The following is a 19,877-nucleotide window of genomic DNA, read 5'->3' on the forward strand; positions in this document are numbered from 1 at the left end:
ATTTATGAAAATTAGAGCGTGTATGCAAACGTGTGTGTCCATTTTACAGTATCCCAAAATTGCTCAAGTTTCACAGGTGATGTCTTGTTCACAACGTAGAAACCATCATAAATTGTACAGTACATTGTCATCCTCACAGAGTTAATCTAGTGAATAATCTAGAATAATCTAGTGATTCACAAATCTGTGGCTAGGAGGTGGAGCGCTTGCCTAAGTGTTGTCCGCGTGCGTTTGAGACCCATGGCTGATGTCTATGAGTGAGAAGATGACAGGATTCTCAGGGAGAGTGTACTGTGCAGCATACTCTGCCATGGGTATTATGGTACTTGGAAACAGTGTAGCATTGTAGCATTTTTCAATGTGTCCAACGGCAGATGCTACTCAGGTGCATTACAAATGATAGTTAGCTCTGTGAAGGAAATGATCCCCATAGGCATCACACACTTGCTGTACATTTGTGAAATCCTCTGTGACATGACGTGTATTAGCCTACAGAGTCACTCGTACAGTAACTGATTTGCCATAACTTGTTTTTAAGAAATTTGTCATCCGTGAGACTTCATCTTTCTTGGGTAGAAAGAGGGGATTTCCCAACTGTTGTACCTTCTAAACTATCAATATGAACATTCTCCTTAGTGTCCTCTAGTTGTCCGTCATGACCATATTAAACATTACAGAACACCTACTGATTAACATTTGATCAAAAAGATAAAACCTAAAGTCAATGTCTAAAAACTGCTGTCACTTTTATGTAATCAAGGGCAAAAGGTAGTGCGTTAGGTAGTGCGGTAGTGCGGTAGTGAATAGCAAGACCTAGTGGAAAATGTTAATTATTAGCAGTTAAAGTATTTGGCATAGTGTGGGGCAATTTATGTCATTTATGTCATTCGGATAAAGTCCACTGTTACCTGTGTTGTATACACAATATACACAAAGGTATGTGGACACCGCTTCAAGTTAGTGGATTTGGCTATTTCAGCAACGTGTATATAATTGAGCACACAGCCATGCAATCTCCATAGACAAACATTGGCCTTACTGAAGAGCTCAGCGACATTCAACGTGGCACCGTCATAGGATGCCACCTTTCCAACAAGTCAGTTCTTCAAATATCTAGCTGCCACGGTCAACTGTAAGTGCTGTTATTGTGACATGGAAATGTCTAGGAGCAACAACGGCTCAGCCGCGAAGTGGTAGGCAAGACAAGTTCACAGAACGGGACTGTGAGTGCTGAAGCGCGTAAAAAATCGTCAGTCCTCGGTTGCAACACTCACTACGAGTTCCAAACTGCCTCTGGAAGCAACGTCAGCACAATAACTGTTTGTCGTGAGCTTCATGAAATGGGTTTCCATGACTGAGCAGCCGCACACAAGCCTAAGATTACCATGCGCAATGCCAAGCGTTGGCTGGAGTGGTGTAGAGCTCACGGCCATGGGACTCTGGAGTGATTAATCACGCTTCACCATCTGGCAGGATCTGGGTTTGAGAGATGCCAGATTTTGTGGAAACAGTTTATTTAACCTTTATTTAACTGGGCAAGTCAGTTAAGAACAAATTCTTATTTACAATGACAGCCTTGGAACAGTAGGTTAACTGCCATGTTCAGGGGCAGAACAACAGATTTTTTACCTTGTCAGCTCGGGGATTCAATCTAGCAATCTTTCGGTTACTGGCCCGTACACAATGTGAGGTCCATACAGAAACAGTTTGTCGAGATTGGTGTGGAAGAACTTGACTGGCCTGCACAGAGCCCTGATCTCAACCCCATCAAATACCTTTTGGATGAATTGGAACACCAACTGCGAGCCAGGCCTAATCGCCCAACATCAGTGCCCGACTTCACTAATGCTCTTGTGCCTGAATCGAAGCAAGTCCCCGCAGAAATGTTCCTACATCTAGTGGAAAGCCTTCCCAGAATAGTGGAGGCTGTTATAGCAGCAAAGGGGGGACCAACTCCATATTGATGCATGGTTTTGGAATGAGATGTTTGACGAGCAGGTTTCCACATACTTTCGGTCATGTGGTGTAGATACTTGTAGGAATAGTTTTACAGCTGTGTTTCTTAACTAAATTGTACAGATAACTATCAGAATATGTACTGTATATTGATTGATATCGACTTACTTCCTGCAGAACAGGTTCCTTAGAACCCTTTTTTCTGTATTTGCTACTCATTTACTCACTCAGACCTAAAGTATATCCTTCCCACACCGGGAAGAACCAGGATAGTTGAAGACCAAAACTACAGATCTATTGACATATTCCATCCCAAATCTCCTGTTGTTGACCATTATACGAAGACTATCAGCTGTGCAAGCATTTCTATAAACTTTACTAAGTGATTCTTTCAAGACGTCCGAAGTAACCCACATTTTGCTCCTGGAGATATGCAAGGGGCTATGTAGTGCCTTATATCCTCACCTGTGTTAGACCCTAGACTTGTTGATCCCATGGCAGTGGGGTTGAGTGGAGAGTAGAAGTGTAAGGTAAATGCACAGCCCCTGGAGCAGACAGCTTGTGTTTGTTTTAGCAGGTCCTGGCCTGCTGCAGCTCTCTGGAGAGGTGGCATGTACACACAGGCCGTAAGAACTAGCACAGCCCTCACTTGGCCTGGCACACACACACACACACACACACACACAAACACTGCTTTGGGTAATCTCATCGATACTGCCCTCACACTTCACAAACATGTGCACACACACACACATACAGTACATGCATACATACACACATACACTTTGTTCCATCTACCAAAATCTGTTAGTATTATCTCATTCATTGCCTCCTGAGTAGACAGATGTACTATCTTGATCAGATATGTTCATCAATACACATCGTACACATTGAATCCTGATGCCACTGAATTTGGGAATGTATCCTCATACAGTACTTCAATTCAGTATATAAATATATATATTAATATTATATGGTAGAGACAGTTCATTTTGGTGCTTTTGTTGCCTCCTTGTGGTCTTATGGAGAAAAGAGATCATACCGATGTTGCTTACCAAATTTAGATTGGCTCAACTACCTGTTATTATATGTTTAAAGCCCCTAATACAGTTTACACTTCCACCAATGACTTTGACTATAACTTTATAACCTTTGGGCTGAAACAGATACATTAGCTTTACCTTGTGGGCATCCTGAGGAAATTCCCTCTCAGCTCAGCAACATCATGTTACCCCCTCACTGCTCTCCAGCAAGTGAGTGCATGTGACATGGAGACAGGGGCTGAACCGGGGATTAAGATGGTGGGTAAGAGAGAGAGAGACATACAGAGGAGGTGTGTGTGTGTTCATGTCTGTGTAATTAAGATGTTACGAGTTCCATTTTCCTCTCGGTTCATACTTTTCCCATGTCATCTTCATTTCTGATACCATCAAAACTAAATAAAAACGCCAGTGATGTCCAAGTTTCATTCATATTTCTCTCTCAGAATTTATATGAATCCATTGTTCATATAATGAACCATCAGTTCCAGTAAACTCCTCTGCTTTGTTGAGGGTGTGAGCACTTCTAAATCTAGACTTTACATGTGAGAGAGGAGTAAGTACATTGTCCTAGGCCTACAGAGTGTAAACCCCAGTTTTTCTGACGAGTTGTCATGTTAAATGGACTTGACATTGACTAGTAGAGATACAGGAAGATAAGTATCACTTTCTCTGTTTTTTCAAGAGTCCTCAGTATCCCTACACAGGAGCAATAGCTACAGTGCCTTCAGAAAGTATTCATACCCCTTAACTTACAGTATTCCACAATTTGTTGTGTTACAGCCTGAATTCAAAATATATTAAATATATTTGGTTTTCACCCATCAACACACAATACCCCATAATGACGAAGTGAAAACATGTCTTTAGACATTTTAGAAAATATATTGAAAAATGAATGAAGAAATATCAAATTTTCAGTATTCACATCCCTGAGTACATTTTTTGTAAAAGCCCCTTTGGCAGCGATTACAGCTGTAAGTCTTTCTGGGTAAGTATCTAAGAGCTTTCAACACCTGGGATTGTGCAACATTTGGCCATTATTCATTTAAAAAATGTATCAAGCTCTGTCAAATTGGTTGTTGATCATTGCCATAGATTTTCAAGTAGATTTAAGTCAAAGCTGTAACTCGGCCACTCAGGAACATTCACTGTCTTCTTGGTAAGAAAGTCCATTGTAGATTTGTTCTTGTGTTTTAGGTTATTGTCCTGCTGAAAGGTGAATTAATCTACCAGTGTCTGGTGGAAAGCAGACTGAAGCAGGTTTTCCTCTAGGATTTTGCTTGTGCTTAACTCCATTCCATTTATTTTTTATCCTGAAAACTCCCCAGACCTTAACGATTTCAAGCATACCCATAACATGATGCAGCCACCACTATGCTTTAAAATCCGGAGAGTGGTACTCGGTAATGTGTTGTATTGGATTTGCCTTTTTTAGTGCCTTGTTGCAAACAGGATGCATGTTTTGGAATGGTTTTATTCTGTACAGGCTCCCTTATCACTCTGTCAGTTAGTTTAGTATTGTGGAGTAACTACAATGTTGTTGATCCATCCTCAGTTTTCTCCTATCACAGCCATTAAACCCTGTAACTGTTTTAAAGTCACCATTGGCCTCATGGTGAAATCCCTGAACGGTTTCCTTCCACTCTGGAAACTAAGTTTGGAAGGACGCCCGTATCTTTGTAGTGACTGGCTGTATTGATACACCATCCAAAGTGTAAATAATAACTTCACCATGCTCAAAGGGGCATTCAATGTCTGCTTTTTATTTTATTTTCACCCATCTACCAATAGGTGCCCTTCTTTGCAAGGTATTGGAAAACCTCCCTGGTCTTTGTGGTTGAATCTGTGTTTGAAATTCACTTCTTGACTCAGGGACCTTACAGATAATTGCATGTGTGGGGTACAGAGATATGGTAGACATAAACAAATGATGTTAAACACTATTATTGCACACAGAGTGAGTCCATGCAACTTATTGTGTTACTTCTTAAGCAAATGTTTACTCCTGAACTTATTTAGGCCATAACAACGGGTTGAATACTTATTGACTCAAGACATTTCAGCTCTTAGATTGTTAGTGTGTGTGTGTGTGTGTGTGTGTGTGTGTGTGTGTGTGTGTGTGTGTGTGTGTGTGTGTGTGTGTGTGTGTGTGTGTGTGTGCCCGTGTGCGTGTGTGTGCCCGTGTGTGTGTGTGTGCCCGTGCGTGTGTGTGTGCCCGTGCGTGCGTGCACGTGTCTTGGTAGGTAACTGCACGTGTCAGCCTAAGAGGCCAATGAGCATCTTCCTTTGTGAAAAAAGAAAGCAACTTCTGAGAGATACAATGTCAGTGCTACAACTCAGTAATCCTCAAAATACATCATGGTGAATATAAATGTTTATTGTAATCAAAACACTCATTTAGCTTAAAGCCACAGAACACCTCTGTGATCATTTGAGAACCCCTATATAACAGCTTCTTTGCATCAGCTATCTAAATGAAGCCATACTTTGCATCAGTCAGTGCACTCATTCAAAAGGCATGGGAAGAAAATAGAATGAACAGTGATAACTCCTAGACAAGTATGTAGGACCAGCTGGAACTACAGAATTATCCCACCATGACAATGTAAGTTACAATCTATTGATTATGTTCTGGTCAAAATTATAGCAACTGGTAACATGTCATGAAGGTTACAATGGATATCTCAAAGCCTGGAAATGTTGATTATATGTGTCTTTTGGACACTATTGCGTGTGTAGCCTATTGATCTATCAGTTTTTGATGGCTGTAAGGCAAAGTGTTGCATTGTAACTTTCTACTACAAATTAGAGATGATTGAAAGTCGTTTTACGCCATTGTTTTCACTAGTCTAGCATAGAGCAATTGAATTGTCTTATTTTTTCCATGACTTTAAATAGAAAAAATAAGAACTCCCAAATGAAGATAATGCTGATGGGTGCAGACATTGTAAGATTAATCATCACATTTTTGAGAGAACAAACTGCTAAGAAAGGGAACATGAGGTCTCGTACTGCGTTGGTGGTCAGTCAACCTCTAAGTATATGCAGGTGTTTCCTATGCATTTCCTGATATATCTAGTAGACTTGCTTAGTTCAGTTTCAGGGTCGGTTTTGAAAGGCTTAATTTAGGCATCAGATTTGTGCAGATGTGCTCTATGCTAATTTGGTTTGACGGCTACAAAGAAGAAATCTTTACTCGTCAGTGTTCCAAACGGGACATTATTTGTCTTTTTACCTAAACATGCAAACACCATCAGATAGAATTCATAGCAAGCAGAGCACTGGATTAACCAGATTTGATGAAATATAGCAGAACAGATGAACTTGAATGACATTCACTCTCACAGGATGGGTTGCCAATAAGAACTAACTTAAAGCCACACCCCAAATAAACCACTAATCTCAGGCACATTTCACTGCTTCTATGGCTTTATGCACCACTGCCATTGTGTTTGCTCAATTAGCAAACGAGACAGCACATACTAGTATGACGGACCCTTTAAAGCAACACATTTCACCCCCCCCCCCCCCCCCCGTCATCACAGTCAACACACCTATGTTTGCTTTAAATTAGCTTTAAAAATGCTACATTTTCTCTCAGCCTCATGGATGGTTAAATGTGTAGAATTGCAGGAAATTAGCTTTAAAACAGCAACATTTTCTCTCGGCCTCATGGCAAAATGTGTAGAATAGCATGAGATTAGCTTTAAAACTGCAAATCTTTCTCTTTGTCCCATGCATCAACATTTCTGAAGGCTTTACGAGGGGGAAGCTGATTCATGTACAAGACTGTGCAGCAACACTTACTCTGTTGTAATCTGGTTTGAATTTAAAGAATGTAAAGAAAGTAGTAACTATCAATAGTCACTATTTGAATTGTGTGGATAATGAAAAAAATATATTGCATATTCCTTAGTCCTTATGTTGGTACCATTCAAGTCATTTACTGGATCTTTGTGGACACTGACAGCTGTGTTTAGAGTGTAAAAGAGTGTAGTAGTCAAGCTCTCAGTCAATGTCAGTGGAACGTTGGTGACACTGGGACCATTCAGGGAAACCTGTGGTTGGAAGAGATGTGACATCACTTGAGGTTGTGTAGCGGCTGTTATAAAGCAAGTCACTGAAGCCCATCACTCACTATGGTTCTGTGTCAAACTCGCATCCTATTAAGAAAAGTCAACCAATTCAACAAATTACTCAGAGCTTGAGATATCTGAAAGACATAGAGCATGCACTGGAAGAAATGTAAGTACATGATCCTTTTCAAAATTGAATCTAAATAGAAATTAGAAACGTTGACACAAACGTTGTGCTATGTTCCAAAACATTATATTTTTACCTCATCAATGTGATCAAACATTGCCAAACAGAATCATTTAGATTTTTGACTATGGTATGCCAACATCTTATTGCAGGGACAGTAATAGCAGATGACTCAGTGTCAAGTAGCCTACCTCCTCCAACTAACCAGTCATTCTACAATATGTACTGTAAGGGGGTGCATATGGAAATGTCCATATGATTCCTACAAGACAACAACACTGAGAACTATGGCACGTGAATTAGTATTTTGCACATTGTCATTGAGGGTCAAAAGTTGGGGTCAGAGGTTGAGGGTCGTAATTGATACATCATCCCTTACAGAAAAAGGATTTACTATTCAGTATTCAGTAAACCGTTCAAGTTGTGTGGCGACATGTTTCAGGCCAGTCTTGATGGATAGTTTCCTCCAAGCCTCGTCACCTTTTTTCACCCTAGTGTCATGGTTAAGATGATTTACAGTGGGTTTTTTTTACTTAGAAAGTCGTTATAAAGCAACAACACACGAGGAGCCGTAAGACTTAGGCCAACATAAAAGGAATTGAAGATTAGGTATTTGTTTGGACAGAGGGATTTTTACATTCATTAATCTGCGACAGGGATGGTGTTAAAGTAGCTCTTTGAACCAAATCCTAACTTGCAATCCACAATTTTAACTAGAGTAACTTTCTACTTCAGCATATCGACATGCAGTGAAAGGGCTAAAAGCAATGTTGTCATCACTGGAGAAAGTTTTATGTTTGGAAAGAGGAAGACAATCATTTGGAGGTTGGCTATAATCTTGATATGCAAAACGGGCCAAACACCACACCACTGTAAAACATCACAGCTGCATGGCTTCCTCTTTTGTACAGCTTGGAATCTTGTGTGTGTCTAAGTGCGTTCGGCGTGCGCGTGTGCGTGTCATTGTGTCCATGAAGACCAGGACTGAATTCGTCATTCTTTTTCAAGTTCTCTTAGATCTTCATGTGTTTCATGTCAATTAAATACGTAGTTTTAACTGCTCATTTTCATACTAAATGTGGACACCGCCTTCAACATAATTCCCTCACACTCGCTCAAACGAATTTCCATTTGTACAGCTTCTGGTTGCTCCAGTTACATTGAGAGTTTATATTCACCCATAGGTAGTGGAATATAATAATGCATTATAGAAAATAAAAATACTACGGTCCTCCAAAAAAAAGAAACATTTTATTCAGTTTCATAGTGTTAGAGCTCATGCTTTACCTTCCATTGACTGGTTGTAACGGTATAACCTCTGAGTAATCCTTTTGTGCTCTAGCTTCCTTTCCCACTGACATGCATGCTATACATGTGGTTACTGCTTGTCAGAGCCTACAGCTTTCTCAGAGGCTGCACGAGGGCTGCCTGCCTGCAGTACAGACACACTTAGTGTAATTAAAGGGATAGTTGACATTTTAAGATTGTGCTCATCATTTGACTTGCCTATAGTTTTACTGTAAGTTCATTAGCTGGTTATTTAATAAAGTGTCATTGTTTGGATGAAACAACAACTTCTTACTGTAGTTAAGTTGAAAAAAAGATACAGTACAATTCAGAAATATGACGTTGTTTCAGAATATTTAGGAACGTTAGCTGGCTAACTCATTGATCCTGCTCCAGGTGAAATAACACATTCAGAATAATCTACTACACTGGGAGGAGTTACAGTCTTTTGCACCACAGTAATTTAATTGTAAATGTAGGAGGACATTTAGTGCAGCGTTGAGTGATATGTAGGAATGGGGGCTGTACTGTACAGGGGGAAAAGCATTCTTTGCATGTTCAAGGATAAGAAGGCAAGCGGCACTACCTTATTTTCAATGAAGCTTTGTGAAATATAGCACAATCTATTTGCTAGAGATAAGACGAAAGGAGCATTTACTGTAAGAACAGACCAATGGCGCCGTTTTTCAAATCCTTTACGACGAAACCGTTTTCCACCCAATTAATTTTGTCTGGTTGATTTTACAAGTCATTTAAAAAAGGCTTATTTGTGATCAACAAAGGGAAAAGCAGGCTGTTTTCCCCCCACAGCGGTACACTTCAAGGTGAATTTCCAGTACATTTTTGATCGAGTGAGCCAGAGTGGCTGCTGACATTAATTACTAGGCCACAACATTCCACACCTCAGTATGCAAACAATGGTCCAGCCACCCCAGTTTTCCTTGGAAGTTCCTTATCTCAGTTGTTGGCCATGTGACAACATATTAGTTACTCTCGATGGCTCAGGAGCGCACATACGCACACACACATGCACACACACTTTCACCTAAGGGCTGTAATGTCTGCTAGTAATTGGGCCTTATAGAGTTGAATAATAATGTGAAGGTCATTTAAAGTTGTTATTTGGGTAGAAAGTTCAATCAGCTGACTGTTCCATTGCTGGAGGGGAGGGGGGAGGGGGTAAATCAATCTGATCTAGATTTAGATCTGGAGAGGAAAGTGGCAGGACTCACTCCAGCTAACAACACAGCCAGATCTGAGCCAGAACGCCAGTATCTGAAACCATAGGGCCTCCACCTCTGCATTGTAGATCATCATCAGTCTCTAGACACCTCACAACAGAAACCGGTTCCCACGATTTCACACACCTTGGTCACACACATGTGCACAGACAAGCAGTGTCTTATTGTATGTGACAGTCATTTTTAAAGACAGAGTTTTTTATAAAAATATTAAAACCTGGTGAAATGTATAAGTCAAATACACAATATGATATTCCTTTCCTTAGTCAACCAAATTTTTTATTGAATAAGGAACATTTCTATGGACCAATTTCATGAGCCTAAAGACCATGATTTTTCCCTCTCTAAAATATAGGCAATTGAGTTCATCTGCAGATACCTTACCTTAGTTGAGTGATTAATTGATTAATTTGTCCGATAGTGAGTCAAGGTTATAATCAATGTGCATTAAATATCTACTTGCACATATCATTAAGAGAAGATGATTCATTCAAAAACAAATTCATTAAGTGGGAATTGACAAAGGTAGTAGAAGTGAACTGGTAGCAATTCAACTTCCAAAATATCCTTTTCAACAATGACAACAAACCTGCTCAAAATGTACGTCTCGCAGGTATTTTTCATTCACGCTTAGTTCTAAACTTCTGAATGCGTTGTCATTAACGACATGTCTATGGTAAAATGCCTCCCTCTATTTGAATGTATCAACATGAAATTATCTATAGCCTACTCTAGTCTATCAAATTGACAAATAATTTGTCTGGTAAAAAGATGACAGTTTATATAGCATGTGAGTATGTGCTGTTCTCATGTTGTTGAAAAGATTTGTTTCACAATAGAAGTGCGTTTCAAATTCCAACTTGGCCTACTTAAAGAGGTCCCCACACTCAGGTCCAGTTTCATTTCAAGCTAGAACTTGCAGAATGTCCGAGGTGTTTCGGTCTCTCTTAGTGCCTACAGACATAAGATTGCTGGGTGTAGCACACTTGAGCTTGAGCTTCTTCTTTTGTTTCTCTTATGTTCCTTCCTGTCCACATATGCAATCAGAACCACTATCGCTGGTGCAAATCACATCTATGATACCTCTTCTTAAAGAGTTTTCACAGAACCTTTTGCTTCTGTGGGTGCTCTCGAGCCAAAAGGTGTCTCCTAAATGGACAGAAATATTGTCTTGAAATGACCTCAGGTCAGAAAGGGACACCCCTCCCTACCACAACCATGAGGAAAACAATAAGCAACTGAACCTCCTTGTTACATCTTTAAAGAGCAATCAATGAATAATAGAGTTCTGTGGTTGCGGACTTAACCCTTACGAACACAGATATAAGCTAACTGCCAGTTTCTCCTTTCTGTGATTGGCTCTATAGCTCCTTCCTCAGGGCAGCCTGATGAAAAGCCATACCAAGGAGTGCGAGTTCGAGACCCAGTCAAAGAGTTGCTGAGGAGGAAACGAGGACTGCTTCTCCACAATGCCAAAACAGTGCCCCCTAGAGCGGTGAGGGAAATATAACAAGAACTATGAAATGAGTGTGAGCCTGTCATCCTATAATAGAGGCTTGAACAAGACAGAGTAGGAGACAAAAGAGAACAGAGACCAAGTCAGCGAAGCCACAGGAATGCCATTTGAAACATTTTCGATAAGTGTCAACCTAAATTGTCAACCTGTCAACCTAAGGCGTCAACCAAAATCTTTAGCATTTTTTCTTGTCTTTACAAAATGCCCTAAAAACGAGAGAGAAGACCTTTCGTTGGGCTGGACATGCACAACGTCAACTGAAAGGAGCCTAGAGAAGATTAGATCAGATTCCACGGCAGGGTAGATAAAGGGGATTTTATCCTTATTTAATACAGGTGTTTTTCCATGACAGTTACAACATGGCTGCAGGGCTGGGCACAGGGCCTATGCAAATCAACTCAGCCCAGCCGTGCCAAGGAGCCCTCTTACCAACCTATGAATTACCTCTGACAACACACAACACACACACAGTAAGGCATTCTCAACACTACACTCCAAACACGCAGGCCCTGATGAGATGGAAAGGTAGAGGGCCTGTTAAGAAAATAAGGGATAGCCAACTAAATGGACTGTATTACTTGATAGTCTGTAATCTCAGAGGTACTTGATAGTCTAAAAACAGAGGTTCTCAGAGGTTCAGGGAAAGGTTCAGCAGATCAGTAGAAGAAGTTGGACTGTGTTCAGTTTTTTTTACTAAATGTGTAGTATTTGTCTTTAAAAGAAGATAAACGAAAATTAGGTTAAAGATGAATATGTCATCGAAAATATGGCACACCTTTTGCAACAACAATTAAGCAGTAATCCACGAGAGGGTGTGGTATATCAGCCAATCAGCATTCAGGTCTCTAACCACCCAGTTTATAATATACAGTATACAATGTAGTTCTCCAGCTTGGCAAGTGAATGTGCATGCCTGGATTCAATTTAAATGTCTCCTGTTCTAGAACTCTCCTGCCATTCCACTGTTTCCTTTCTACTTCCATATAAGTCTCACACACAGGCACACACACACGCACGCACACACACACACATACACACACACGCACGCACACACACACACACACACACACACAAACACACACACACACACCAATGGATATAACTGACTCATTATTGGAGTGTGAAGTAGTAAAAGTTAATACATTGTTCTACACACACAGAGTTTAGGAACATGACCTTATAAGCCAGTGGATTTGTAGCTACTGTTTAAAGATGTTGGCATTTAAAAAGATTAAAATCACTCACCACATGTACACCTGGGGTTTACCATTGGTAATGTACATACAGCATTTTATTGTAAAATCCTACGCTTTACAGCTCAAATACCATTGTAAGTAAGCTTGAATAATAAAGGCTTTTGGAGTTCATTTAGATTCCTTTCCTTCAGGTAGATTTATCATTATATATTTTTCACAGGTTGGGGTACTAAACAACAACTTGCCTTCATATGCACAGCTTGGTAAGTGAATTGGAGTATATATTCCCATCATCACTTTGGATGATCAGTTTAAAGCTGTACGTTACTATTGGCTACTAGTGCTAACCCATTATGATATCTACATAGGGACTTCCGGGTTTGAAGTGGCTAGTAGCCTATCCAGTGACTCCTCCACAGTCAATGATGTCGGCCTCTGTGCAGGTTGGATAGCCCAGCCTGCAGCTACTGCTCTCCAGCCCATGAACCATTGGTCTTACCCAGAGTACCTCCAGCAGCATGACCCCACCACCTCAACCACCACCACCCTGCCCCTCACCACTGACACGTACATGCAGCCCATGTGTCCCAGCTACACCGTGGTGGGCCCATCCTCCATGCTCACCTACACACACACGCCTCTCTTTACCAACTTCGGGGTGAGTGAAAGAGCAACAAATCTTGATCATGTGCCAACTGAATAAAGCGTAAGCTCTGTAAACATTGCATCTTGTCCACAGAGCATAGGACAATACACATTTACCTGTACAAACAAGTTGTAACACAACTGGGTTTTGACTACTAACACATCCACTGTTGTTGGTCCAGACCCTAGCACCAACATCCACAGCCCTACCACAAGTGGACCTCCAGGACTCGGTGCTGACTTATATCCCGTGGGCCCAGCCGCTAACCACCATCCCTTCATCAGGTGTGCAGTTTGCCTCTCACCCTGCCACTCTGGCTGGGTCTCAGCTGCTTCCGATGTCCATGCCAGTGACCCCCACCATGCCCCAGCAGGACCCTCAGCCCCAGCCCCTGGAGCAGCACCCTGCTGGGGCTGAAGAACCCAACCCTCTGGAGAAACTTCTGGAGGACCAAGTTCAGGATGACAAATACACATATGTGAACAGTTCCTCAATCTTCATCCCCGGTGTCTAAGATATATCAGTGTTGCAGCCAGTCGTAAGCATTAATGAAATGCTTACACAATGCTTATGAATGTGTTATGTAGGTACGTACCCATTATATTTCTATTGCTCAGAATTCAGGTTACTATAGAGTATGTTTGTAGTTATACGATCCTTTATGTTGTAATGTACATTTAAGTACTGTGAATTGCTTTTTTCATGATGAAAAAGGGAACAGTAGTTTTACTAGTTCTAATATTTACTGAACAAATGTTTTGCTGAAAAATAACTGCTGTCATGTATTATAGATGCTTTAACTGAAAGACAGGCCTTGATTGATATGTCCCGAATCATGCTAAAAGTTTAAATGTATTTTCTTATTTAAATTACTTGTAAGGTATTTATTTATTTTAAGTACCTCATTTCTGACAGCCATAATCGAATACAGTTGTTTTAAAAGTAGTTACTCTCAAATATTTGAAGTAATTTCCTAAAGTCATTCAATTGTTAAATCAACCCGTGATGAAAAAGGGAACAGTTTTGTAGTTTTACTAGTTCTAATATTTACTAAACAAATACTTTCCTGAAAAATAACTGCTGTCATAAAATAACTGCTGTCATGTACTATAGATACTATAACTGAAAGGCAGTTAAATCAACCCATATCTGTATTTATCCAGGGTCTGCTTTGAAGAGTATTTGGCATAAAACATTAACCTCCTCTCATTTCCTGTTGCCTTGCTCTCTCTTGCTGTTATTTTTTGAAGCAGAAGTTGGAAGTTATGGCTGTCAGTTAACTATGGTACAGAAGTGGGAAAGCCCATGGTTCTCTGTTTATCTGGCTGTCCCATCAGTGTCTCCCCTGTAGGGTCCCCTCCTCCGAAACCGACAAAGACTGGGCTCTGCAACCCACCTGCCACACCCACCTGAAGCACACCAACTACTGCAGGTTTGAGGTCCAGCAAGACTGTGCGCTTGTGTTCTTTCAGATTATTGGTTTACGTTTGGAGAAATGTTGCATACAGAAGTGTTATGTGTGGTATGTTCAATGTAAATAATAATGAAAAAGCCATGTAACATTACAGTATTTAGAAATCCTGAAGCGTCTGAGGCTTCAAAATGTATTATGTCAAACATATTATGTCAATAATTGTCAAACCTCTACTGTTTCTGTTTATTTTGGATTTTTTTTCTGTTTATTTTTAATTAAAGTTCACTTAGAAATTCATTTTAATGCCATGACTCAATGTATCTTTAATAGGATACGAATAGATCTCAGAGTGGACAGAGCTGACAGTTCTAAGGCCTCATAGGCACTGAATACAACTATTCCAGAACATTGAATAGTTGTACTATTCAACTATTCCAGAACATTATGATTTTCAGTTGAGGATAAAACAGAAAATGATATCTTTATCTTATCCAAATGATGTACGAAATGAAACACAGCTAGCAGTGGGGCATAATAAAAGTGTTTTAAACTTGAACTAAATCATCAAGGGAACCACAATCAGTCTTATCTGTCAAAGGAAAATTATATTTTGCACATCTTGAAAATCGATCGCCAATGACAACGTGCTCCATCAGGCCATCAACCTCTTATATCTGTTATAACATGTATTAATGCTCTTAGGATGATGTAGTGGATCTGAGGAGACAGGGTCGTGACCTACCTTGTAGCCTCTTTCTGTTTGTGATTGCATTGCTTTATAGTACTTACTTTCTTATCATGACTCTCAACTAATGCTGCCAGTGTATATCCTGTACCCTCTTAAGAATACTGCACCTTTAATGTGAGATGCTCCAACATGCCTGCACAGCTGCCCTGAGACTGAGGCCGGGACATGAGCTATGGCTGCCAGTTTAAAAGAACCGGCACAGTGCCAGTCATGAAGATGAAACCTCAGAACAATTTCACAAGAAAAGAGTTTGGCCCTGTCCGGGGGTGTCCTCGGATGGGGCCACAGTGTCTCCTGACCCCTCCTGTCTCAGCCTCCAGTATTTATGCTGCAGTAGTTTATGTGTCGGGGGGCTGGGGTCAGTTTGTTATATCTGGAGTACTTCTCCTGTCCTATTCGGTGTCCTGTGTGAATCTAAGTGTGCGTTCTCTAATTCTCTCCTTCTCTCTTTCTTTCTCTCTCTCGGAGGACCTGAGCCCTAGGACCATGCCCCAGGACTACCTGACATGATGACTCCTTGCTGTCCCCAGTCCACCTGGCCATGCTGCTGCTCCAGTTTCAACTTCCACCTGACTGTGCTGCTGCTCTAGTTTCAACTGTTCTGCCTTATTATTATTCGACCATGCTGGTCATTTATGAACATTTGAACATCTTGGCCATGTTCTGTTATAATCTCCACCCGGCACAGCCAGAAGAGGACTGGCCACCCCACATAGCCTGGTTCCTCTCTAGGTTTCTTCCTAGGTATTGGCCTTTCTAGGGAGTTTTTCCTAGCCACCGTGCTTCTACACCTGCATTGCTTGCTGTTTGGGGTTTTAGGCTGGGTTTCTGTACAGCACTTTGAGATATCAGCTGATGTACGAAGGGCTATATAAATAAATTTGATTTGATTTGATTTGGTATCCTCAACTTCTCATACTGGATGATCTATCCATGTTATAATGGTTGGTATCCTCAACTTCTCATACTGGATGATCTATCCATGTTATAATGGTTGGTATCCTCAACTTCTCATACTGGATGATCTATCCATGTTATAATGGTTGGTATCCTCAACTTCTCATACTGGATGATCTATCCATGTTATAATGGTTGGTATCCTCAACTTCTCATACTGGATGGTCTATCCATTTTATAATGGTTGGTATCCTCAACTTCTCATACTGGATGATCTATCCATGTTATAATGGTTGGTATCCTCAACTTCTCATACTGGATGATCTATCCATGTTATAATGGTTGGGATCTCTCTCTCTTGCTCCATTAGATACAGTTTACCATATCACACCACATTTTACTACAGGTGAAAGGTTCAGTACACACCACTGCATTCTTTACCAGAATGTAGGCCGGCCCTCTTTGAAATCACATAGGTCGATCCATTGCTGTCTTTTATCTATAAATCCTAACATCATGAATAACCGTACGAGTACGAGTTACCATACCCGTTCTCAGGAATGACTAACTCTGGAAACCCTTTCGGCCTCCTCAGAGTTAGGTACATCTGCTTTTAGCTTATTTGCACACCATGTATGGAACAATCAGAGTTCCCTACAAATGCAGATTCTGGTGCCTCTTGGGCAGTTCAAAATCTTGTTTAGGGACCTCCTTGCTGAGGAATGTGATTGTTTTCCTTGAATATTTGTATTATATTCTATTGTCTTTTAATTTTATTTTGTAACTTGTGTGTATGCAGGGTTCCGTTTTAAAATAGATATTGGTCTCAATGGTGACTCATTGGTGATAATTGTATTGTTATGACCTCAGAAGCGAGATAAATGGTAAATGGACCTGTATGAATAAACAGGTATATTTCTCCTCTTATAGCTTTGAGAGATGAGGGGAAAACCCAAATCCATTCTCTGCCATGGAACGTGCCATGGATGAGATTACTATTAGCCTGAGATCAGGTAAATCCATCATCCCCTTCAGTTAGTGCTTTTATGGTTGGCCCCTTAGGGCCATCGTAGGCTTACAGAGTAACATTTTGTGGTTTTACTATAACATTGAACTTGCTGTGAAACCTTGTTTAATAAATCATTTTACTGAAGTGGGCTAAATCAAGGTCACATGAAGTGTTTCAAGGTAGTCTTAAACAAATGTACTTTGAAACAAAAGTATTACACCCCACCACACACATGGTTGTGGGCTTAGAAAAAAGAAGAAGACACCTGTACCGTGTCAGATATAGAGTTGAAATGTATAAAATGTTGAGTTTGCATCCCAATATTACACTTTATATACATCACAGAAGACTGAAATATAACAAAACTGTTTGACTTTGAAACACTGGATCAAAAAAAATATTCTTAATTGTATAATAAATTATGACAAATATTAATGACATGAGACCAAAGAGGGTGATTTTGATCATTGACTGCAGGAAAACTATCTTACATTCACCACTCTTTTTTGAAGGAGTCATTTTTTACAAGTGATCTTGGAAGTAACAATTCTATTAATGCAAATTCTCCGGTGTAGCAAATGTAATTCTATGCCTTGGATTTCATATGCTTGAAATAAATGACTGTATAGTTGTGGAGTAATAAATGAGGATTTTCTGCAGGTGTAAAGCATACATTTTGGAGGGTGTGTTGTGCATTAATAAAAGTTGTCAGGCCATCTTCTTTAACTCATTTGGGCCTGAAAGAAGCTGATGCATCAACACATTTTAAAACTCTAGTAATGAACAAAGTGAAAGGGGATGGTTGAGAAAGCAACTTGAAAGAGTTTATCTCCTATCTCTTCCTATTTCATATTGATGGGGTGGCAGGTAGCCTAGTGGTTAGAGCGTTGGGCCAATAACCAAAAGGGTGCTAGATCGAATCCCTTAGCTGACAAGGTAGAAAAATATGTTGTTCTGCCCCTGAACAAATCAAATAACCTACTGTTCGCAGACTGTCATTCTAATTAAAATGTTTTTCTTAACTGATTTGCCTAGTTAAATGAATTAGGTTCTTCAAGAATCAATATGAACATTTCATTAATAAGGAAGTCCAAAAATGGACGATGCGACTGCAGATTACCCCTTTAAGGTCAACTGTATCATGAACTTTACCAAGTACCAGGACATTTTTACCAAAAACCTGGTGCTTCTGCCAGGAAGCTGACACCTGACTGCAAGTGGACCTTCCAGCAAGACAATAACCCCAAGCAATAATCAAAATCTACAAAGAAATGGTTAACTGACCACTAAATCAACATTTTGCAATGGCCATCTCAGTCTCCGGACTTGAACCCCATTGAAAACCTGTGGTTTGAACTGAAGAGGGCAGTCCATAAGTACAGATGAAGGATATCAAGGCTCTGGAAAGATTCTGTATGGAGGAATGGTCTAAGAGCCCTCCCAATATGTTCTCCAATCTCATTTAATATTTTATGTTTATTTTATAGTCTTTTTTGCTCACCTTTATCAAGGGTGCCAATAATTACGGACCTGACTGTATATCATTGAGGTACAAATGGACAAGCGATCAACCTTCGAGGGATAATGTCCTTACAATGATAAAAGGAAAAAGAGATACATTCAGACAGGTTCAGACCAACCTGCATATTCATCTACTGGGAGAAATGATCTGTGAAAAAAATCTTACATCAACACATTATATTGGTAATGCAATAGCTATGAGCACATCTCATGCTCAGACTTGCCCTCTTGCAACACTGGGAATGTAAAAGTTGCCCTCAAACATCCCTAGTCTTCAAAGAGCAATATGTCAGGACACAATTATACTGGTACTTGTTGGGAAAATATGTACTGTGGATGATTAGGCCTAATGGCAAATGGAAAAGACCTCTACTGGACACATGAGCTTACAGGGGAACATATACAGCAACAAACACCTCATCACTGCAAAGATCAGACTTCAAATGAGAAAAATCCAAGATCGAAAAACAGGATTTAAAAAAATTACACACCACATACCCAAAAACCTAGGATAAAATATAAATTACACTTGGACCAGGCCAAAAATAAAATCAGCTTGTTTAAAGGAGAAGGGACAAGCCACATAAAAAATAATTGTACAAAGTAGTGAAGATTTGTATCACTATGACACCAAGACCAAGCAAGTTATTGGCCGGAGGCTTAAAAGGTCTGTAAGGACTAAAGAGAACTGGGTAGTAGGTCTGGAACTAAAACAGCAGAATGTCGCAAAATCTAGATTTTTGACACAATGCAATAATAATAGTAAAAGGGGTGGCACCAGCACATATATGGAGTTTGGAGTTTTGCAGCCTCAAAGTGGAGGGGAGCTCTCAAGACAGAATTAGAATTGCAGGTGTCACGGTGGCGTGTATGGTGCAGCACCTCTCTTCTCTCCCTGCTCTGGCTTCCTGGTGCTAGAGGGCACACTTTCTGAAAGGTAGAGCACAGGTGTGCTAGTCTGGCCATTTTTTTGGGAACAAACATGTATGGCCTTGCTGACCCACACATTTCTCAAAAGGAACAAACACTGTTCGGTACAGACCTGTTCGAAACATTGAGGAATTCATCTAGGGACAATCATTTACCTTTATTTACACAGGTAATGTAATTAAGAATACATTGTCATTTACAATGACGACT

The 19,877-nt window shown here is 40.2% G+C and overlaps 1 protein-coding gene across 5 annotated transcripts; it reads left to right on the plus strand.

Moving 5' to 3' along the window:
- Positions 1-5,481: 5,481 nt before the first annotated feature.
- On the plus strand, positions 5,482-17,848 carry pou2af1 (POU class 2 homeobox associating factor 1). 5 transcript variants are annotated; one of them, XM_020507950.2, is made up of 6 exons: positions 5,482-5,604; positions 11,158-11,285; positions 11,659-11,776; positions 12,723-12,765; positions 12,871-13,160; positions 13,330-17,848. In XM_020507950.2, the coding sequence occupies exons 2-6, from the start codon at positions 11,260-11,262 to the stop codon at positions 13,660-13,662; spliced, it is 810 nt and encodes a 269-aa protein (XP_020363539.1). In that variant the 5' UTR covers positions 5,482-5,604; positions 11,158-11,259; the 3' UTR covers positions 13,663-17,848. The 5 variants fall into 5 exon arrangements, with proteins under 5 accessions (XP_020363539.1, XP_020363538.1, XP_031651746.1 ...); XM_031795886.1 differs by lacking the exon at positions 5,482-5,604 and adding an exon at positions 7,114-7,244 and having other exon boundaries at positions 12,946-13,160; XM_031795885.1 differs by lacking the exon at positions 5,482-5,604 and adding an exon at positions 7,115-7,244.
- Positions 17,849-19,877: the final 2,029 nt, after the last annotated feature.

Source organism: Oncorhynchus kisutch, linkage group LG18 (genome assembly GCF_002021735.2).
Source record: "Oncorhynchus kisutch isolate 150728-3 linkage group LG18, Okis_V2, whole genome shotgun sequence".
NCBI classification, from domain to species: Eukaryota; Metazoa; Chordata; class Actinopteri; order Salmoniformes; family Salmonidae; genus Oncorhynchus; species Oncorhynchus kisutch.